General features: G+C 45.6%; 1 protein-coding gene across 1 annotated transcript; it reads right to left on the bottom strand.

Moving 5' to 3' along the window:
* Positions 1-468: 468 nt before the first annotated feature.
* Positions 469-17,250, bottom strand: slc30a7 (solute carrier family 30 member 7). Its single transcript, XM_061239595.1, has 11 exons — positions 17,088-17,250; positions 16,192-16,293; positions 13,901-14,014; positions 13,464-13,551; positions 12,730-12,862; positions 12,279-12,512; positions 11,966-12,013; positions 10,036-10,171; positions 1,912-2,002; positions 1,638-1,787; positions 469-1,523 (listed from the first exon to the last, which is right to left on the bottom strand). The coding sequence occupies exons 1-11, from the start codon at positions 17,165-17,167 to the stop codon at positions 1,476-1,478; spliced, it is 1,224 nt and encodes a 407-aa protein (XP_061095579.1). The 5' UTR covers positions 17,168-17,250; the 3' UTR covers positions 469-1,475.
* Positions 17,251-17,379: the final 129 nt, after the last annotated feature.

Genomic DNA, 17,379 nt, shown 5'->3' with positions numbered 1-17,379 from the left:
TAATGGTCCAAGCTAATGGCTGGTTTTTTGGTTCCATTTCCCTGTGGTTGCATAATTTGATGGGAATGTAAAGGATGCTTTCACATTTCTGTCCCCTTATTAATACTGTTGAGGCCAGTTTTTTTTTTTTCCTTTTTTTTTTTAAAGATAGGGTTTGAATTTTAGCCAGGGACTTGAATCTGGGGACAACATTAAATTAATAGGGAGAATTGAGGTCAGAATGACATCTGTGCAAAGCTGAAACAAGTGTTCCATGCCCATACCACTACAAAGCCTTACTCGTGTGTGCCAGTACCCCTGGGTGTGGGGTTATGTCACCCTGGAAAAATCAAAATTAAAATACGAAGAAAACCCATGAAGTACGTGCTCAAATGTGAAACGCATATGGAGATCTATTCATCAGGCCTCACAAAGGGATCACAGAGACTCCTTCCTCTTCACATAATTTAAAAACGACAAGAACTGACATTGAAAGTGCAGATAATGCTTTATTACATTGCAAAAAATACAACTGGCCAATTGCGAAGTTCGCTTGTTAAATAAAATTAAGACGAAACGGGGAAATGAAATCATGAACTACTTCACTTTCGCATCTGTTTTTGCCATCTTCCCTTTTGCACGGGCAAAAAAAACAGACGTTTATCATTTATGAGGCTCAATCACGCTGGTGTGCAGCCCAGGGAAACTTGGAGTTTTCGAATGGTCAAGTGGATTTCACACAATCCATACATCTGGAAAAACACCCTCATGTTTTGGGGTTTTAGAAGAAACCTCACGTTGGAATGCCAAAACACGGGCCTGAAGGGCTTCAGTCTTCTGGGTAATTCATACGAGCCTCTAAGAGGGCTTCAGTCCAGCTCTCAACATCTACAGGTGCACACACGCACACAGGTAAATCAGAGATTGTCCATGATTTAATTAAAAGGCACTTTGGAAACCAAGAAATACTGTTTGGCTCAAGAAGTCCACAAAGTGCAGTAAAACAGCCAATTAGAATTTACTCCATTATGGTTTTGCATGATGGCATCAGGTTGACATATAAAACGGACGAGATGGAGCTGATGGGTTTTGTGTACCGTTTGAAGATTTTAATAACTGCCCGGTGTGCTCATTGTGTTCACAATGACTCCAGGGAATTACATTAAACCCTTCACGGCAGGGAGGGGAAAACAATCGATTAAAAGCATCCACATATTTATAAAAATAAAAAAGATGACAAAAGATATCCATGGTAGTCCATGGGGAGGAGCAGTTTTGGCAACTGGTGAAAACGTTCACCTTGATTTCCATAAACGTCACATTATTGGCAAGTTCCTTTCCTTTTCTAGTTTCAGTTTTATTTCCTTATGAGAGTTGAGTAGCTGCTTCCATCTTGGTCCCAGGTTTGGGAGGGAGAGCAGTTTGGGGTGCGGACGCTCCCCACAGCAGCACAGAAGGCTTTGGTCCCAGGATGCCCAGAGAGAGGAATCCAAACACTACATCGCCGCAACGTCTATCTGAACGTAGAGCTGCCGGACCCCGACCTGGAAACGAGCACAGGACACACACGAGGAGCGCAGTTACCGACACTGCATAGCCACAAACATCGTGTACATGCAACACCCCCCCCCCCATTAGGGTCCGGTCGACGTCCACACCTGTGTGAAAATGTTGTGCGTTTGGCTTAGGATCCAGCGAGAGTCGGCATCCGGGGCGACCAGCAGTTTGAGCGTTCCGATATAGACGTCCGTGCACAGCGTCCAGAAGTGGGGCTCCTGCAGGTTATACACACCCTGCAGCTGCTGTACCTGCAGAGGGACAGAGACACAGTGAAGCAAACCTCTCTCAACCTGCCCTAAGAGAGCAAAGCTGTAAAGGGCCTTCAGCATGCTGAAGACTGGCGGTAGAGGGAGTGGATGGTATTGGCCTTACCCTCTGGTAGCACTCTGGCAAGGCCTGGTCCAGTGAGGGAGGAGTCCTCTGCATCAGAATACCGATGGACTCCCTCAGGAGAGGAACCACACTGCAGCAGAGGGGAGGGAGAACAGGGCGAGGTCAGCGGCAGTAATTACCAGTCCTTCAGTCTGCCAGGCCTTGGGCATTCTGCACAGTCAGGGAAAAGGCCAGCTACAGTCAGGGAAAAGACTAGCTACTCCACGGGGGTACAAGTCCAGCAATATCAAAAACATACGACACTTGGAAAGGAAGAACAGTTAATTGCCTTTATACTTGAGAAGATGTGGCATCAAGATGAGTAGATGCATTTACTTATTGGGGACAATACCAAAACTACAAGTTAAAAACAAGAAACAGACGGCATATAGGTTTTTGGACTTCAGTCACTGCTTGCTTCACTTGACATAATTTAGGCATACAAACTCAAATGAATATCTTCATTACAATACATAATATATATATGTTTAAAAAAGCTTCATAATAAATATTAAAATGAGGCCATATTGTACAGCCTGCTGCTTAGTTGCAACACCACTGCAGAGAATTGTATTGTGTGTGTGTGTGTGTGTGTGTATATACAGCAAGGTGGTGAGGAAGGTGCACCACTTGACAATGCTTAAGACATCTGCAGTCAGAGGTCATTCTGCCATTCACAGCTGGGACCCATTGCAATTACAACTGACGCTGCCAAGTAAAACAGGGACTACATAACTTTGAAATTAGCTGGAATCGCTGGACCTGGAAACTGTCAGACTTGAATTATAAAAAGGGAGAAACCAAGGTCACTGGTGTAAAGTTATACGTTTGATTTTCTTCTATAATTACTTCAGCTGTTTGTTTAACTCTGGACATAAATGTCATGAAATCCTGCTGCCGTATAAGAGAAGCAAAGTTCTGACGAGATGAGTGCTGACCCCACTGGTTCACCCAGTTCACGTGGCAAAACCGACTCGCAAAATGGCAGCTTTGCTCCACTTCATACAGACAGCCAGTAAAGGCCCAACCACATCACTGCCATGAGAAATACACCCTACCACATCATATCACTGTTTCTTCACTCAGAGACAGAAAAGCAGAGAGCCATCTTTGTTTTTCCTTCTTTTGTTTAGAAGTTAGAAATGAGCCTGGCTGTTCTCGGGAATGTTTAAAAGCTGGATATCTACGATGTTTGAAGTTGACTTTAAAGAGCCTACAGAACTCGAGCCAAGTCTGGGCCAAGAGGGCCTCTTATCCTCCCTCTGACCCCGCCCCCTAGCTGTGAGGTCACAGAGGCTACTCTGAGGGAGCAGCAGCAGATAGGACAGAGAGGTCGAAGCCCCTCCCCCCCAGATGACAGGCATGTAATATCACAGAGAGCCACCACTCTCCTCACTGGCGAACCGTTTCAGCTCTGCCATGTCACATTTTGCCAGACTAATGACGTTCTCGGTCTTCTTCCTAAGCCACACTCAGACCACTACCGCATATGAAAGCCATTAGTGGGTTACTGGGCTTGGAGCCTGTCCTCCTCCACCCCCCCCCTCCAGACCCACACCCAACCACAACCCCCAACCTCTGCACTCAGTCCTGCTCAATGGAGGCACGCGTTCCCTTTCACTACGTCAGCAAACTTCCATACTCTTTCCTGGGTTACATCCATAAAGCACCACAAACAAAGAAATTGCCACCGTCTTTATGCACGTGACCACGTCACCCTAAATTACTGCAAAGTCACTGTTATATCAAGCTGCAGAGGAAGGAAGGCACCTTGCCCTGCTCGGGTCTCCTGCTGAAAATGAGTCATCAGGGTCACGCTATACGTGCCATCTCCAAAACAAGACAGAACAAAGTACAGACCCCATGGTCTAAGGACAGACTTTATGACCTTATAATACCCCATTACAATGACAGTCCATATTAATAGTGATTTTGTCATTATTACCATGTTAATAATTATTTAAGCAGTTAAAAAGGTCAAATAAAATCATTAGTAAATAGTGTGAGGCCTATATCGTGACTACTTCTAGAAGACCAAGATTGAATTTTTATGGATGTTGTCTTCTTAGATGGAGAAAAACAAACATTTGACCTATTTAAATTCAGTGTGACTTTGATTCATGAGACGCGTGCCACATCGCCCTGCCACTTCCGCAATTCCCCAACATCTGCTTTTAAGGTATGTGCAGTGTTCCTCATGTCTTTCAGTAAAGCCTCTCGTGAGGGGTACTGAATACTGCACATGCAAGCATTTCACCTAATACCCGGAGCCCCCCACTCCCTGCTCCGAGAGGCTGTGGTTCACCACACCGCCTTTGCCACTGAGTAAGCGGACAGAAGCCCATATCAATCTTTATGAACCATAATCAGCAACGCAACAACGTTTACTATATAATCAATCTGAATTTCAGAGGAAAGAGGTCTGAAAATATGCTCAGATGTAAACTGCACTGATGGGGTCCAAAGCCAAACATAACATCACTTTTCAGAAGCCAGCATAAACAAACCTTTCTTACAATTATGACAGTATGATATTTTGAAAGTATGACATTTCTTGAAGTCCTCTGTCTAAAGAACAGGCTAGTGGGTCGGAGCAGTAAATTAACCTGAAGGCGAGTTGAGATGGGAGTGTAACGGGCCCTCCTGACTGGCTCTCGTCTTTTAAAAATGGGGGGAAAACAGGAAAGCGCAGCACGAGGGCCCGCCAGGCTGTGACATCAGCCCATTGTTCCTGCACTTCCTGTACGGAGCCGCAGGGGGAGGGCCCCCAGAGCACACACAGCACCTCCCGTCAGCTCCACCTGAGGCCGCCGGCCTGGCCTCGCATGCCCACTGCAAGGGCACGCAAAATACATCTGAGGGAAAAGCCAGGATTCAAATGTAGAGAGAAGGTCGGTACGACACAATGTGCTTCTCACCGCACCGTTATCACAGCTGCGTGAATTCCTTCCTCAACTTCGTTATTTCTCCATTAAAATAGCAGCTCTCAGTGCATTCCATTTGCTCCTTTTACTTAGTGACTCATACCAGTCAGGAATGTCTCAGAGACCACGTAGATGGTAATGCTGGTTCTACGGCGTCAGAAACATCCGGTTAAAACATCCTGGCCATAAGCAGCTGAGCTGGAGCTAGCAGCAGTGAGAAATGCTTTTTCCAGTCCGGCCTGAAGACCTCACAGCTAATATTCACTGCACTGCGTTAAATTGAGAGGCACAGCAAAGCAACATCAAGGCGACGCAAACAATACTGTAACAGCTTGACTCTCTGAACGCCCTGTCCATCTAACACAGAACAGTGTGAATTAAAATGGCTGCTGGACTTCACTTTCACAGTGAACATCACAGAGTGCTGCTTAAAAAGAGGGGGGGGGGGGGGGGGGGAGGATGGGGGGAATAAAGATGACGCATAAGCCAGTAAAAGGAAGGTTTTACTCCTAACATCTTATTAATAAAATATTTACTTAGTCGTCTTCCATTACATGGGGAAATTATTCTAAATCACATCTCCACCACAAACACTCGCCTGACAAGTCGTTGCCAAGCCCGACAGTACACCAAGAATGTCTGAAGCTCTGGTCCTGCAGTAAGTAATGGAAACGCTGTGTCTGAACCTACGTTCCAGTGTCTCTGACCTGCGTTTACCACTGTTCTCTGCTCCAACACATTCCAAGCTGAAAGGGCTAAAGGCTAAATCTGATTCTCAGCTTTCCCCTCCGAAAAAACTCAACTAAACCCTACCCTCCTGCCAGAGCAGAGAATCTGGCCACGTTTGGTGGGACATTCAAGATCTCGGGCGAGGGAGGAAGGAAAAACCATGACATTTAGTCCGTTTTGTCTATTGTAATTTCAGCGGAACCAGACTCTACCAGACTTTCGAAGCTCAGCCAGCGGTTTCACTGTGGAAGGGGTAGGGGGGTCAGTCAGGAGAGCGGGCCTGTAAACCAGGCTGGAAACAGGCACATGGGAGAAGCAAACTCTGCAACCTGTGATTAGTGAAAGGGAAGCCAGAAGCAATAAACACCATGTGGGATAACTGTCCCATTACAGCCAAGTCAACGCGCCACTACAAAGACAAACAGAGACTTCAGATGCTCCAGGGACTGAAAAGTACATGTAAACACATATTATTATTGTAGGTTGTGCTCAACTACAAAGAAAACAAAGAAAAGAACCAACTGAAAGCACTATGCTCTACATGAAAAAAGAAATAATGGAAAAGACCAAGCACTGTTTGGAGAAATAAAAAAGGCCAATAATAACATCAGACTGTCAAGCTTTGCAGTCATATCTTGAACAGATTAGTCACACCATTTTAAACTATTATCTTTCTTTTTAAAAGCCCCACACTTTCTTTTTTTGAAACCAAGTTCGTGATCAGTCTGAAACACTCAAGACCAGTCTCACAGATGCAGATTAAGCTTAGTCCTGGACTAAATTGTGTTTTGTTTGGAGAATCTGCATTCAACATTAGATTTAGTCTAAAACGAGGCTTAATCTGTGTTTGTGAAACTGGCCCTCAAAGATTTGGCCAGAGAATAGCTACTATTATCAGTAGGTTGCACCTGCATGCAGGTTGTCTCCATAAATTAAAATTGGGCCAATGTATTTTTGTTAAAGAATGATAATTTGCTGACGCAGACTGTAGAGACTTTAAAAGAATTGGTTGCGACACAATTTGAGAGCAGGATTATTACAGATTAAACAAATGAATCATATTGCTCAAACACTGACGGTTTACATCCCACACTCAGAACAGGGCAGCTTGGGAATATCGGGGGTGTAGCTGTCAGGAAATGTTTTTGTGCTGCTTGCAAAAGAAACAAACCCATCAACGCTGGCCCAAAACTGGCAGCTGTATTTTGTCAGGCATGGGATATGAGCACAACCTTTGAGGAACATGAGCAGTGCTAATTGGAGCGGCGCTTGGCGGAGTAATCGCAGCCCTCTCTTCTGCCTTTTTCTGCATGCAGATTCCTAATTACTGGGCGTTTCAAAGGACCCGATTAGCGAGAGGCCTCCTCCGAGCACCACGTCGATGCTAACGGCGCTTAACTCCGCTCATTCATTCAGCCCGCCGCTCTAAATCCCAGGCAATTAAGGGTTCCTGGAAGCCTTTCATACCTCTGCAGCCGCACTCCGCCAAAGAGGGAGAGCGACCCGCCCCAGGGCTGGAACAGCGGGCCGGAGCAGTGGTACCCCCAGGGGCCCCGGGGGCCCGACCGCAGCTCCGCTCTCTAATCACAGACCGCAGAGCCGAGCCAGGCCCCCCCGCTGCTCATCCACATATCTGCCCTCGGGGCACTTCATCCCAGAAGAGCGCAGAACCTCGCGCCCAACGCCCAGCGGCCCCATCCCTTCCAGGAACGAGGGGACCTCCGTAACCTCTCGCTGTGGTCAATGTCGAGAAATCAAAACAAGAAAGTTCCCCAGAGCCATCAATCTCTCAGCCGGGGTCCTGGGGTGAGAACGGAGGGGAGACCGTCTCTCCGACCGGCCAGACAGCTCTCCTTTCATCCGCCCATCCTTCCATCCCCTCGGCCCTACACCTCCCCGAATCCCCTGGGTCAATCCCTGTGCCTATCCACACTGCGGCAGGTATGTGAGAATCCTTAAGCCCTGCTGTGCTGCTGCGATATGATCCTGAACCCTCCCTCACAGGGAGATCAGTTTTACGGACCCGGGCTGCTGCAGCCTGATCATCCAGAGGAATATTTTCATACGATGTCAAGAAGCTTCTAAAAATGACCGTTTTAAAACCATACTCTTTCTGAAAGGTCATGGTCCACTCGTCCACTGAGAGGGAGACGAAGATAAATATTTTGATAAGCCAAAGACGCTTCTAAAAATGACCGTTTTAAACCCTTACTCCGTTTCTGTAAGGGCATGGCCTGAGCCATAATTGTTTCAGTAATCTAAGACCAGCATAAAGATGTCACAAAATGTACATACCACCTGACACAGACCCAAGATAAACAAGATGGCGAGCGTTAAATTGAGAGGCGCAGCAAAGCAACATCAAGGCGAATGGAAAGCCATCCCTGAAACGGTTAACATATCTGGGTGGAGTGCCAACGAAATACCCACAAACGGGAAATGTTTTTACTTCCCCGCGTGACTCGCTGACATTTTTTCTATAGGCAAGAAATTGTCCTCGTGCATCTTAAAAAAAAAATATCATAATAATAACAGCTGCTCATTAAGGGGTTTATAAAAGTGAATACAGAAATCAAATTTCGTTCATGTTTTCTGCGTCCAATTATTTCGCGTGGTGTGGAGCCCTGCTTTGTCTTGCTGTGGGAACTCATTAAAGACACGGCCCTTCTTCAGCTCTGTCCATCAACAGCACCTGTACCAAAACCTGCATTCTCTCCTTAGGCCTTGCTCTGCATGAGAAAGTTTAGCTTTATTTCTTAAAGCAATCATTTCTGTGCATTTCCACAGAAAAGAGACGGCCAGGGCACAGTTCTGGGGAACAGAAAGCCCCTCCTGATAAGGAGGGGAAAGCTGTGGTAAAGGATGTCTTTGTGCACGCATGTTTAAAGGAGCCGTCACACATCACAGCCGCATTCCTGCGGCAATAAGAAAGGCCTGAAACGCAGAGGGGGGAGAGAGATTATACAGGAGGCTTTTCAGCTCCTGCATTTCAATAAAGGGGCCTTCTGCGCTTTCTCCACTGTGATTCAGTGCTCTCTGTACAGTGACGTACCCTTCCAGTGCAACTGCCATCTCTGTATAGTGATGTACCCTCCCAGTGTAACTGCCATTTCTGTATAGTGATGTACCCTTCCAGTGTAACTGCCATCTCTGTACAGTGATGTACCCTTCCAGTGTAACTGCCATCTCTGTATAGTGATGTACCCTTCCAGTGTAACTGCCATCTCTGTATAATGCACTCTGTATAATTTACCCTTCCAGTAGAACTTTCATTGTTGTATAGTGCTGTACCCCTCGCACTGAAACTGCCACCTCTGTAGTGCTGTAACATTTCAGTGTAACTGCCATCTCTGTACAGTGATGTACCCTTCCACTTGAAGTGCATTCTCTGTACAGTGCTGTAACATTCCAGTGGAATTTCCATTTTTGTAGTGCTACACTCCATTAGTGGAACTGTGATCTTTGTCCAGTATTAAATTAACTCCATATGTAGCGTTTCCCCCCCAATTACCAAATACACTTCTCTCCCAAAAAAACTAACTCTGGAGTGTCCATTTAAACAATGAAAACATGAAATTTAGATTACCAACAGCAGGGTTTATGACTAGTTTTGACTTTCATGGAGACTTCCGCAGTATGGATGCAATTACACAGCTGAAAAGATAAGCAAATAGATATTGGGAGTAAAAACAAGTTTGCAACAAGCTGTGCTCAAAATAAACACACATGCCTCCCAGAACGGCTTCAAACTGTAAACTATTGAAAATGCCACAGGAAAGAGAAACAGTATGCCTTCACTGTTCCAGGAGACCCCAACCCTCCACCCAGCTTGGATTAATTCCCTCTGGAGTGGTGCCATCCATTTAGGATTAACAGCCACCATCTTACGAGGCTGTAAACATGCATGTGTGATACAGAGGTGGAGCCCGGGAGGGATTCAAAACACACCAGTGCAGCGGATCATTCTACCCAGTGTAACGATTTCTCCCGGGCATTTCCGGTTCCCTAACACTGAACTGTATGAACTAGGTGGTTAATTTCATACATTTGCACAATTAACCTGTGAATAAACCTCTGTAAAGGAAACCTATATCCGTCTTGTATGTGCAGATATACATGATGTTCTTGAGTATGTTTAAAACAGCTTTTAAGGGTATGCATCTGCAGCTAGCCATTAGCATGGTAGCCAGCATTAATCCTTTATTAACCTATGGACCTCCATAACGTTCAAAAAGCCGGCCTTTTCATAAATTTGCACAAACCTTTTCTGGAATACATTGATCTGATTGGACACTGCAGAACATCCCACCTGTAGTCAAGCAGTGATTGGTTATTTGTCAGCAGAGAGTGACGGAACAGGAGATGACCAGGAAAAGTTATACGCCGGCAGCAGGAGTCAGAGGTCGCCACGCAGGCACGACGAGCGGAGCCTGACAGGGCTGGGACGGGATCTGTGTGCGATTGCTCTCACCTGACGCCGATCAGGATGGAGATGAGCATGGAGCAGATGGGGTCTGCGATCATCAGGTCGTACTTCTGCATCAGGAGAGCGGAGATGATGACGCCGATACTACCCAACGTGTCGGCTACGATGTGCAGGAACACTCCTGCAACACAGAAACCACACCAACGCCACAGTTACTGCACCTGTCACTCACACTCTCACAAACCCAAGTGGCCACTCAGACAGTTTACACAAACTACACTAGACACTACACAAACTGTTTGCAATTTAAACACATTTCTTTCTTCACAGTGGCATTGTGTCTAAACAGTTACACTGCTCAGAGACGCCACATGCGTTTGTATGCATTTGTTCAGGTGTTGTGTTACTTGCGGTCGTCAGTTGTCAGCCGAGTAAGACTCAATCATCAAAGGAGCCTCTATGACAGCACTGAGCAGCTGAAGCAAAGGCAGCCTCTGTGTGGTGTGGAATGTAACCCTGTCACTCCATCCACAGGGAGATATCATAGCAACAGCGTTCACAGGACTGCTGCTATGTGACCGCACAGACAGGCAGACGGAGAGACAAGACAGACAGACAGACACACAGTATCACCACGTTATTCCCCATGTGGAGGAGAGAGGGTGGCACACAGCAGGGAGAAGCCGAAGCATTCCCAGGACCCACACACCGTTTCCCACTCCTCCTCGAACCCCACGCCCTCTTTCCTGTTCTCTCACGTTCCCCTCCCGCTCCACAGGCACTAGTGGGAGCTGCTTCCAGTCAGAGCTGCGTGAGTGACGCGCAATTTCCCCAAACATAACAGTTTGGTGAAGTCACCGGAGCGGTTGCTTTCTGATTGTTTGCGAGGAGAAGGGTAACACAAAGCAGAGCTCTGAATCAGAGCCACATTCTCAGTGCGGGGCAGCGGCGGGAGAGGAGAGGACAGGGGGGGGAGAGGAAGCGGAGAAAAGAAAGGGGCACAAACGGGCTCTGTGTGCACGGCTTGTGACGACAGCGCAGGAATGCTGAAGAAGTGCTCCCTGCGCTGAAGGGGAGCCGCACAGGGGCCACGGGCAGACGGCCGGCCCACGCCACGGCCCTCACACAAGCGCACACGATTCATCACCGCCGCAGAAAGGCTCCTAGAGCCGTGACAAAAGAGCCAAAGAGGGGGTGTCACCTCCCCCTTTCTCCCCCCTGTTCTCTCATGGAGCTCAAACCCCCCCCCCTCCCCGTGCCCTGTGTCACCGTCCCCAGCGCAGGCCTCCCAAAGAGCCCATTCTCCCTCTGTGTGCCAGCCTGAAGGAGACTCTCTCCTTTCATTTCCACACCGGTCACACACAACACTCCCAGACTCGCACACAAAGCCCTTTAAAGGGACAGCGTTCCCAGACACTCCACAGAGGGGTGAGGCGCCCAGGTCAGTGGGCTGGCAGAGACGCACTCGAGTGACTCTGGTCTCAGAGGTGAGGGTGAGAGCGGGTATGAGAACCTGCACTCACATTCCACTCCTCCTCATTCAAACGTTTAGTGTTTCTCCACGAAACACAAAAACTCCCACTTAAATAATTGTCCTCGGTTCGTGAAAACTGCAAGTTTTCTGACAAGCCAATACGTGTTATATCCGAATCAATGTTTTTCTCCATTTAAAGTCAGTTATGAACAAACTAAAACCACCATTGCGTTTCAATGGAGGTTGTGTAGGTCACGCAAGTGCTAACGTTGTAGTTTTTGTAAATAATGGCGACTTTAAAATGAATAAAATTCAAAAATGAATGCAAAGATCACCACATGTTACATTTTAAATGCAAGGCATATTTGTAAACCGTTTGATTAATCTAATCCATTTGATTAGTCTGGAGCTGTCCAAACTGATGCCAATGTCCAGTTCAGACTGCTAAGAGCACGGACGCCATCAGGTGGTGGTAAACTGTACTACAAAAGTAAAGTTTACCTTCCAATATCTGTCGGCTTGAGCCTTTTCCTGGTGTATGGAACTCATCTGGGGGGAAAAAAAGAACAAACATTTATGACTAGCACAAAAAAGGGTGTGAAATCTTATAGCTTCACACAACATAAAACGTAACAATCACCTTTTTGTCAATTGCCCCAAAATATGAAGACTGGGGTAGGTGAAACTTGCCGCACCTTCCAAAAGCAAATACACCAACTCCCCAAATACAACTTTCTCCACAGCCAACAGCACACAGTAAGTAACAGAGACCATGCCAGAGAAGAGTGACTGTGAAACTGCGAGCAGGTCTTACCGTGACAGTGTGGGTCATCGTGAGAGTGCCCATGACCGCCATGACCGTGGTCGTGTCCGTGACCGTGACCGTGGTCGTGTTCATGACTGTGTCCGTGACCTTGGTCGTGCCCGTGGTCGTGCCCGTGGTCGTGACCGTGTTTTGCCCCATGGCTGTGACCGTGACCACCATGGCCTGCATGACTGTGTCCATGACTCACACTGCCGTTGAACAGAGAGTGGCTGTGACCGTGCCCTAGACAGAAGAGACACCAATATAAAAAACTAGCTACATAACATTATGCCAGTCTGCCCATTCGACCAAACTGGTTCAGTAAATGTGATGTTTCCAAGAACGCAGCTCAGCAAATAGTGAATGATGAGATGTAAGAGAGAGATGTCTGTGATAGCAACAGAACAGAATCACACAGCTCAGTGTTTAATATTTTTGGGTGACTGGCCCCAAACCTTACCTTCGTCCCCGCCGTGAGAGTGGCCATGGCCTCCGTGCTGGAACACAAAGATGCCCACCAGGTTGACCAGCAGCCCAGCGACGGACACCGGCAGCAGACGCTCGTGGTGAACATCTGGAGGCTCCAGCGCCCTCTGGTGGGGGGAAAGAGCAGCCAAGAAAAATCTAAAGTAAATGACAGCAAATGACATACCGTACTGCGCAAGTCTTAGGCACCTGTACAACATTCTGTACAGATAAGATTCTTTCAAAAATAATTCAATGAAAGGTCCTAAATAAACGTACTATACATTTTAGGAATTTGGCAAACAATCAAATTCGGTGTTAAAACTGCATCACTTCTTTGAGATATAGAACTGCAGGACAGCGTTGGCTAAGACAATCAGTAGGGAGGTTGTTCCAAGCATGTTGGAGAACCCGTCACAGTTCGTCTGCAGACTTTGGTTGGCTCCTTGCTTCTGATCTGACAGCCTTGATAAAAGTAGTCAATTGCTTACAGTAATATGTTACTTTTAAAAATTAAATACAAAAAAATCTCTGTAAAATGAAATCTTTTGGAAAATGAATATTTGGAAATCTCAAATGTGATATTTTATACTAACATACACAAAAAAATTAAAATATATATAATAAAGTCTAGGGTGCCTAAGACATCTGCACAGTACTGTACAAGATAACAGGTGTACAATAAAACACCCTCTTTAGCTGAGAAACAAACGCATGAGCAAGACTTACCTCGACTCCCTCTGAAAAGATGAAGAAGGCTGTGAAGATGAGGAAGAGGCCGTTGACAAACCCAGCCAGCACCTCCGCTCTCACGTACCTGTGGGTCAGGTTGGCTTGCATTAAAACATTATTTCACCCCGAGGCGTGGGTTTATATGCTTACACAGCAATGTGTTTTTCATATGGAGTGCCTCAGACCCACAATACTACACAATACTCGGGGCCACTGATGTCAATCCCATAATTCACAGGGTATCCTAAAATTATTTACAATTATTTTACTAATTATATGTCGCTCTTCAGTTGACAAACGTATACATTTTAACAAAGATAAATATGAATTATACAGTGATGACTAACGGTAACGAGCGGATGAAACAAACAGCAAAGCCTTGCTGAAATGCGTCAGAGACTGGCCTGTGGTCACGGCTCAGCCGGCCCCCTTACCCGTATGAGAAGGCGTCGTTAGAACGCCACCTGGATATCACAGAGGCGGCGAGCCCGGCCAGGAGGGCCGTGCAGTCAAAGAACATGTGAAAGGAATCCGATATCAACCCTAAACTGAGAGACAAGGAGAGGGAGAGACGTCAAGATATGGATATCGACACTAGTGGAGGAAATGTGCATTTAACCGGGAAAAGCATTTTGTTAATGGTCAATGCAACTTTAACATCAAGAGTTCTGGGGCCTGTGTAAGCAGGGTTACTGAGTAAAACCCAGAACCCTCCAAAATCTGGAAAGAAAAAGTCGGAAAGAGAAGTAAAAAGCTGTTCTGGGTTTTACTCAGTTTTAACTCTGTAATCCTGCTTCGTAACACAGTACCCAGGAAGAGCAGGTTAAACTTCTTGAACCTGTTGCTATTGTAAGCAGCCTGGCTAGTCTAGATAAACTTGTGTAAACCGGTGAAAGCAGAAACCTTACCTGGTGCTAAATATTTACAGTACAAATTCACAAATTTACAAAGCCTACTCATCCCCCGTCTTGAAATACGCCCTGATTTGACAGATCAGGTTAGCCTGCTGTGTGTGAAATCTCAGAGTGATGCATCAAGCTGAGACACTGATTGTGATAGCAGTGGTGCGCCCTACTGTATTGTTCAAACCCTCACTAAACCCATGATGACCAAGGCTCGGAGCCACACATGATGATGCACAACTGACTAAATTGTCACCCACAGTTGGAGAGTTCCCTTCTTCCTCACTCAAGACTCGACCCGATGCCTGCGATCTGGCTACCCGTATTTCACATTACACTAATGCTAGTATGCACACCCTGAAGGACATTGCAGCAATTCTGGTGTTCAGTGCCAGCCAAACATTCAAAACATGGGACACGAGGGGGTAAGTTATTTGAATTGCATTGTGTATGCTTCACAGTGGGCTAACAAACAAATCCTATAAAAATTTGACAGGGGGGATACTACTGTATGTAAACATTTTAAAGATTAGAACATGGAGTCTTTAGTAGACATGTTGCTTCATGCCAGTGCACCTGCATATAACTTGGTAGTTTTCTGAAGACAAAGTTTTTCAAGACACATGGCCGTTGAAATGCACTGTGATTCCTAGGCCTTTCTATGGGTTTTCTATTGGGCACCATAGTCCATAATGGGTTAACTTAGTAAGACAGCCAGTTTACACTCTCTATACAAACACACTCCTTAAGAGAGCAAGCTGGTACTTTTACAAACTCTGGGTGCAAATGACTTAATGACCAGGATCCCTCTGGTGGAGTAAACCACCTGCTACAACAAATGGCCAAGTTACAACATAATGTTGAGAACAGGCCATTCAGCCCAGCAATACTCACCTTTTCCTACCACTAAACGTACCTACTGCTTAGTTAGCCTAAAAGCGAAATAGTATCTAGCACCGTATCAAGCCTGGTCTTGAAAACCCTGCAGTGTGTTTCTGGCTCCACAACCTGGTGTGAACTTTAGACTTCATCACATGAGCATTTTAAAACACAAATTCCCTTTTCTTCCGAATGGGTCCAGATAATAAGGTTGTGAACATTTTAAATTGTGAGTTATGTTAACAGACATAAATTTGAAAACCCCACCCTATGGTGTTGCAGTGTTGCATTGTAAAGAAGAGAGCGGGTAAGGTAGATCACGCCTTGTGTACACTGCAAGGTTTGAGCTTTATTGTTCCATCAACAAAATTCAGCTGAATAGATCACACATCTGACCACTTGAAAAACCCAACCAGACAATTAATGTTGACTCTGTCTCGTCACAAAAAAACTCTGTGACCCTGTGCTTTGCCATTTCCAGGTTTACCAAATCATTTGTCAAAACAGAAATGTACTTTATATATTGATACTATGAGCCAAATATTTAGACAAATTCTAAGAACACTGATGTTCAGTGTAGGCTTTACATACAATTAAGCATTAAAACCATTGGGAACATGACTTGTTGTCCAGAAACAGATAACACCGTGGAATGATGTTGCAACCAGCTGCTGCCCCAGTTACCGCCCTTGATTTCCCCCACGCAAACTCGTATTCAAATAATATAACGTTATGGCAGCTATATTGCTCCTCATTTTGCGCTGTCTGTACGCAACACTGATAATTCTTCCAGTGTGACAACAAATGATGCCAATGAAAGCAAGGTCTTCCCTTTCCTTGTTTAGTCCGACGTGGCACATCCTGTATTGTGAGACGTGTTTCTATGGTTTTTTCTCCTTCCTCTATACTGTGGCTAGCAAGTGTGCTAAAATTACCCAACTTACCTGTTGCTCCATATGCCGTACAACAGCTCAACAAAGGCGAAGGACAGGTTCAGGCACAGGAAAAAGAATAGGTTTCTTGATGTTTTGTCCGACAGAATGGATCTGAAAATAAGTAACCCCGCCATCAAAACATGTTCTACTGAAACACAAGCAAGCTAGCTGAGAAAGCTAAGGCTAAACGTTAGCTTGCTCACGATAAGCTTCCACATCTATTGGCCAAAAACACCAACCAGTAGACAAGAATAAGTAGTTCATTTAGAGAACGTAATTACAGGCAAACAGGCTATACTACAGGGACACACGTCGTTATCCAATTCATTAACTAGCTAAAAAGAGCTGGAAGGAGAAGCCAGCTAACTGGGCTAGCTAAATACCGTTAGCTCTAGTCTAACATAACGTTCTGCTGCAAGAAGGAGCTTGCTGGTTAGCTAACCACATTCATTCAAAGCAAACACAAACTCTGGATTTTTAGGGTTGATTGGCGCTGGTTAACGTTTAGCTAGCATATCACTGGCACTACAAACAAGCTACATAAACTAGCCAGCGGGATAATATTTTGCTTGAATATAGCTAGCTAGCTAGGCTAGCTACAGCTTGCCGGCTAGCTACCTAACTTCATAATGACTGAATCGAACAGCACTTGGCCACATTCAGTAATCAGAAACAGAAATAATTTACTTTGCTATTAGTTTCTCGTTTTAATGCGAGCTTTCACGCATATCAATGTCTAAAAAACAAGCCAACTTGGCCAATGTTACGCCGATACCAAATACGGCCTCGGGGTTCCAGGGTCGGTACTAACCGAAGACAGTCTTTCTAACTCGGATTCACCAATAATCTGATACCGCTGATTGTAGAGAATAAAACCATATAATAGAAAACAACGCGTAATTCACCTAAACCATCCAGATATCTTGGCAAGTAGGTTGAATTTCGTAGGCTTGTATTCATCATCCTTGACTGACAATGGTAACATTTTAACACAGAGAGTCCTGCACACTGATACCCAGCCAGTAAAAACTACGGACTGGGTGAATAGATTTTTTCCAAATTGGGCACGGAAGGAACAGTCATGTTTCCGGTCGCCTGAGGGCGCTATGTGCGGTACATAATAGATATAATTCCAACCAATATTAATAACTGTATTCTTAATAATTTTTGGCTCTATAAAATGCGATGTCATAAATG

The sequence above is a fragment of the Conger conger genome, chromosome 4 (genome assembly GCF_963514075.1).
Source record: "Conger conger chromosome 4, fConCon1.1, whole genome shotgun sequence".
Taxonomy (NCBI): Eukaryota; Metazoa; Chordata; class Actinopteri; order Anguilliformes; family Congridae; genus Conger; species Conger conger.
Note: the sequence above shows the minus strand (reverse complement) of the source record. Positions and strands in the feature narration are given on the sequence as shown.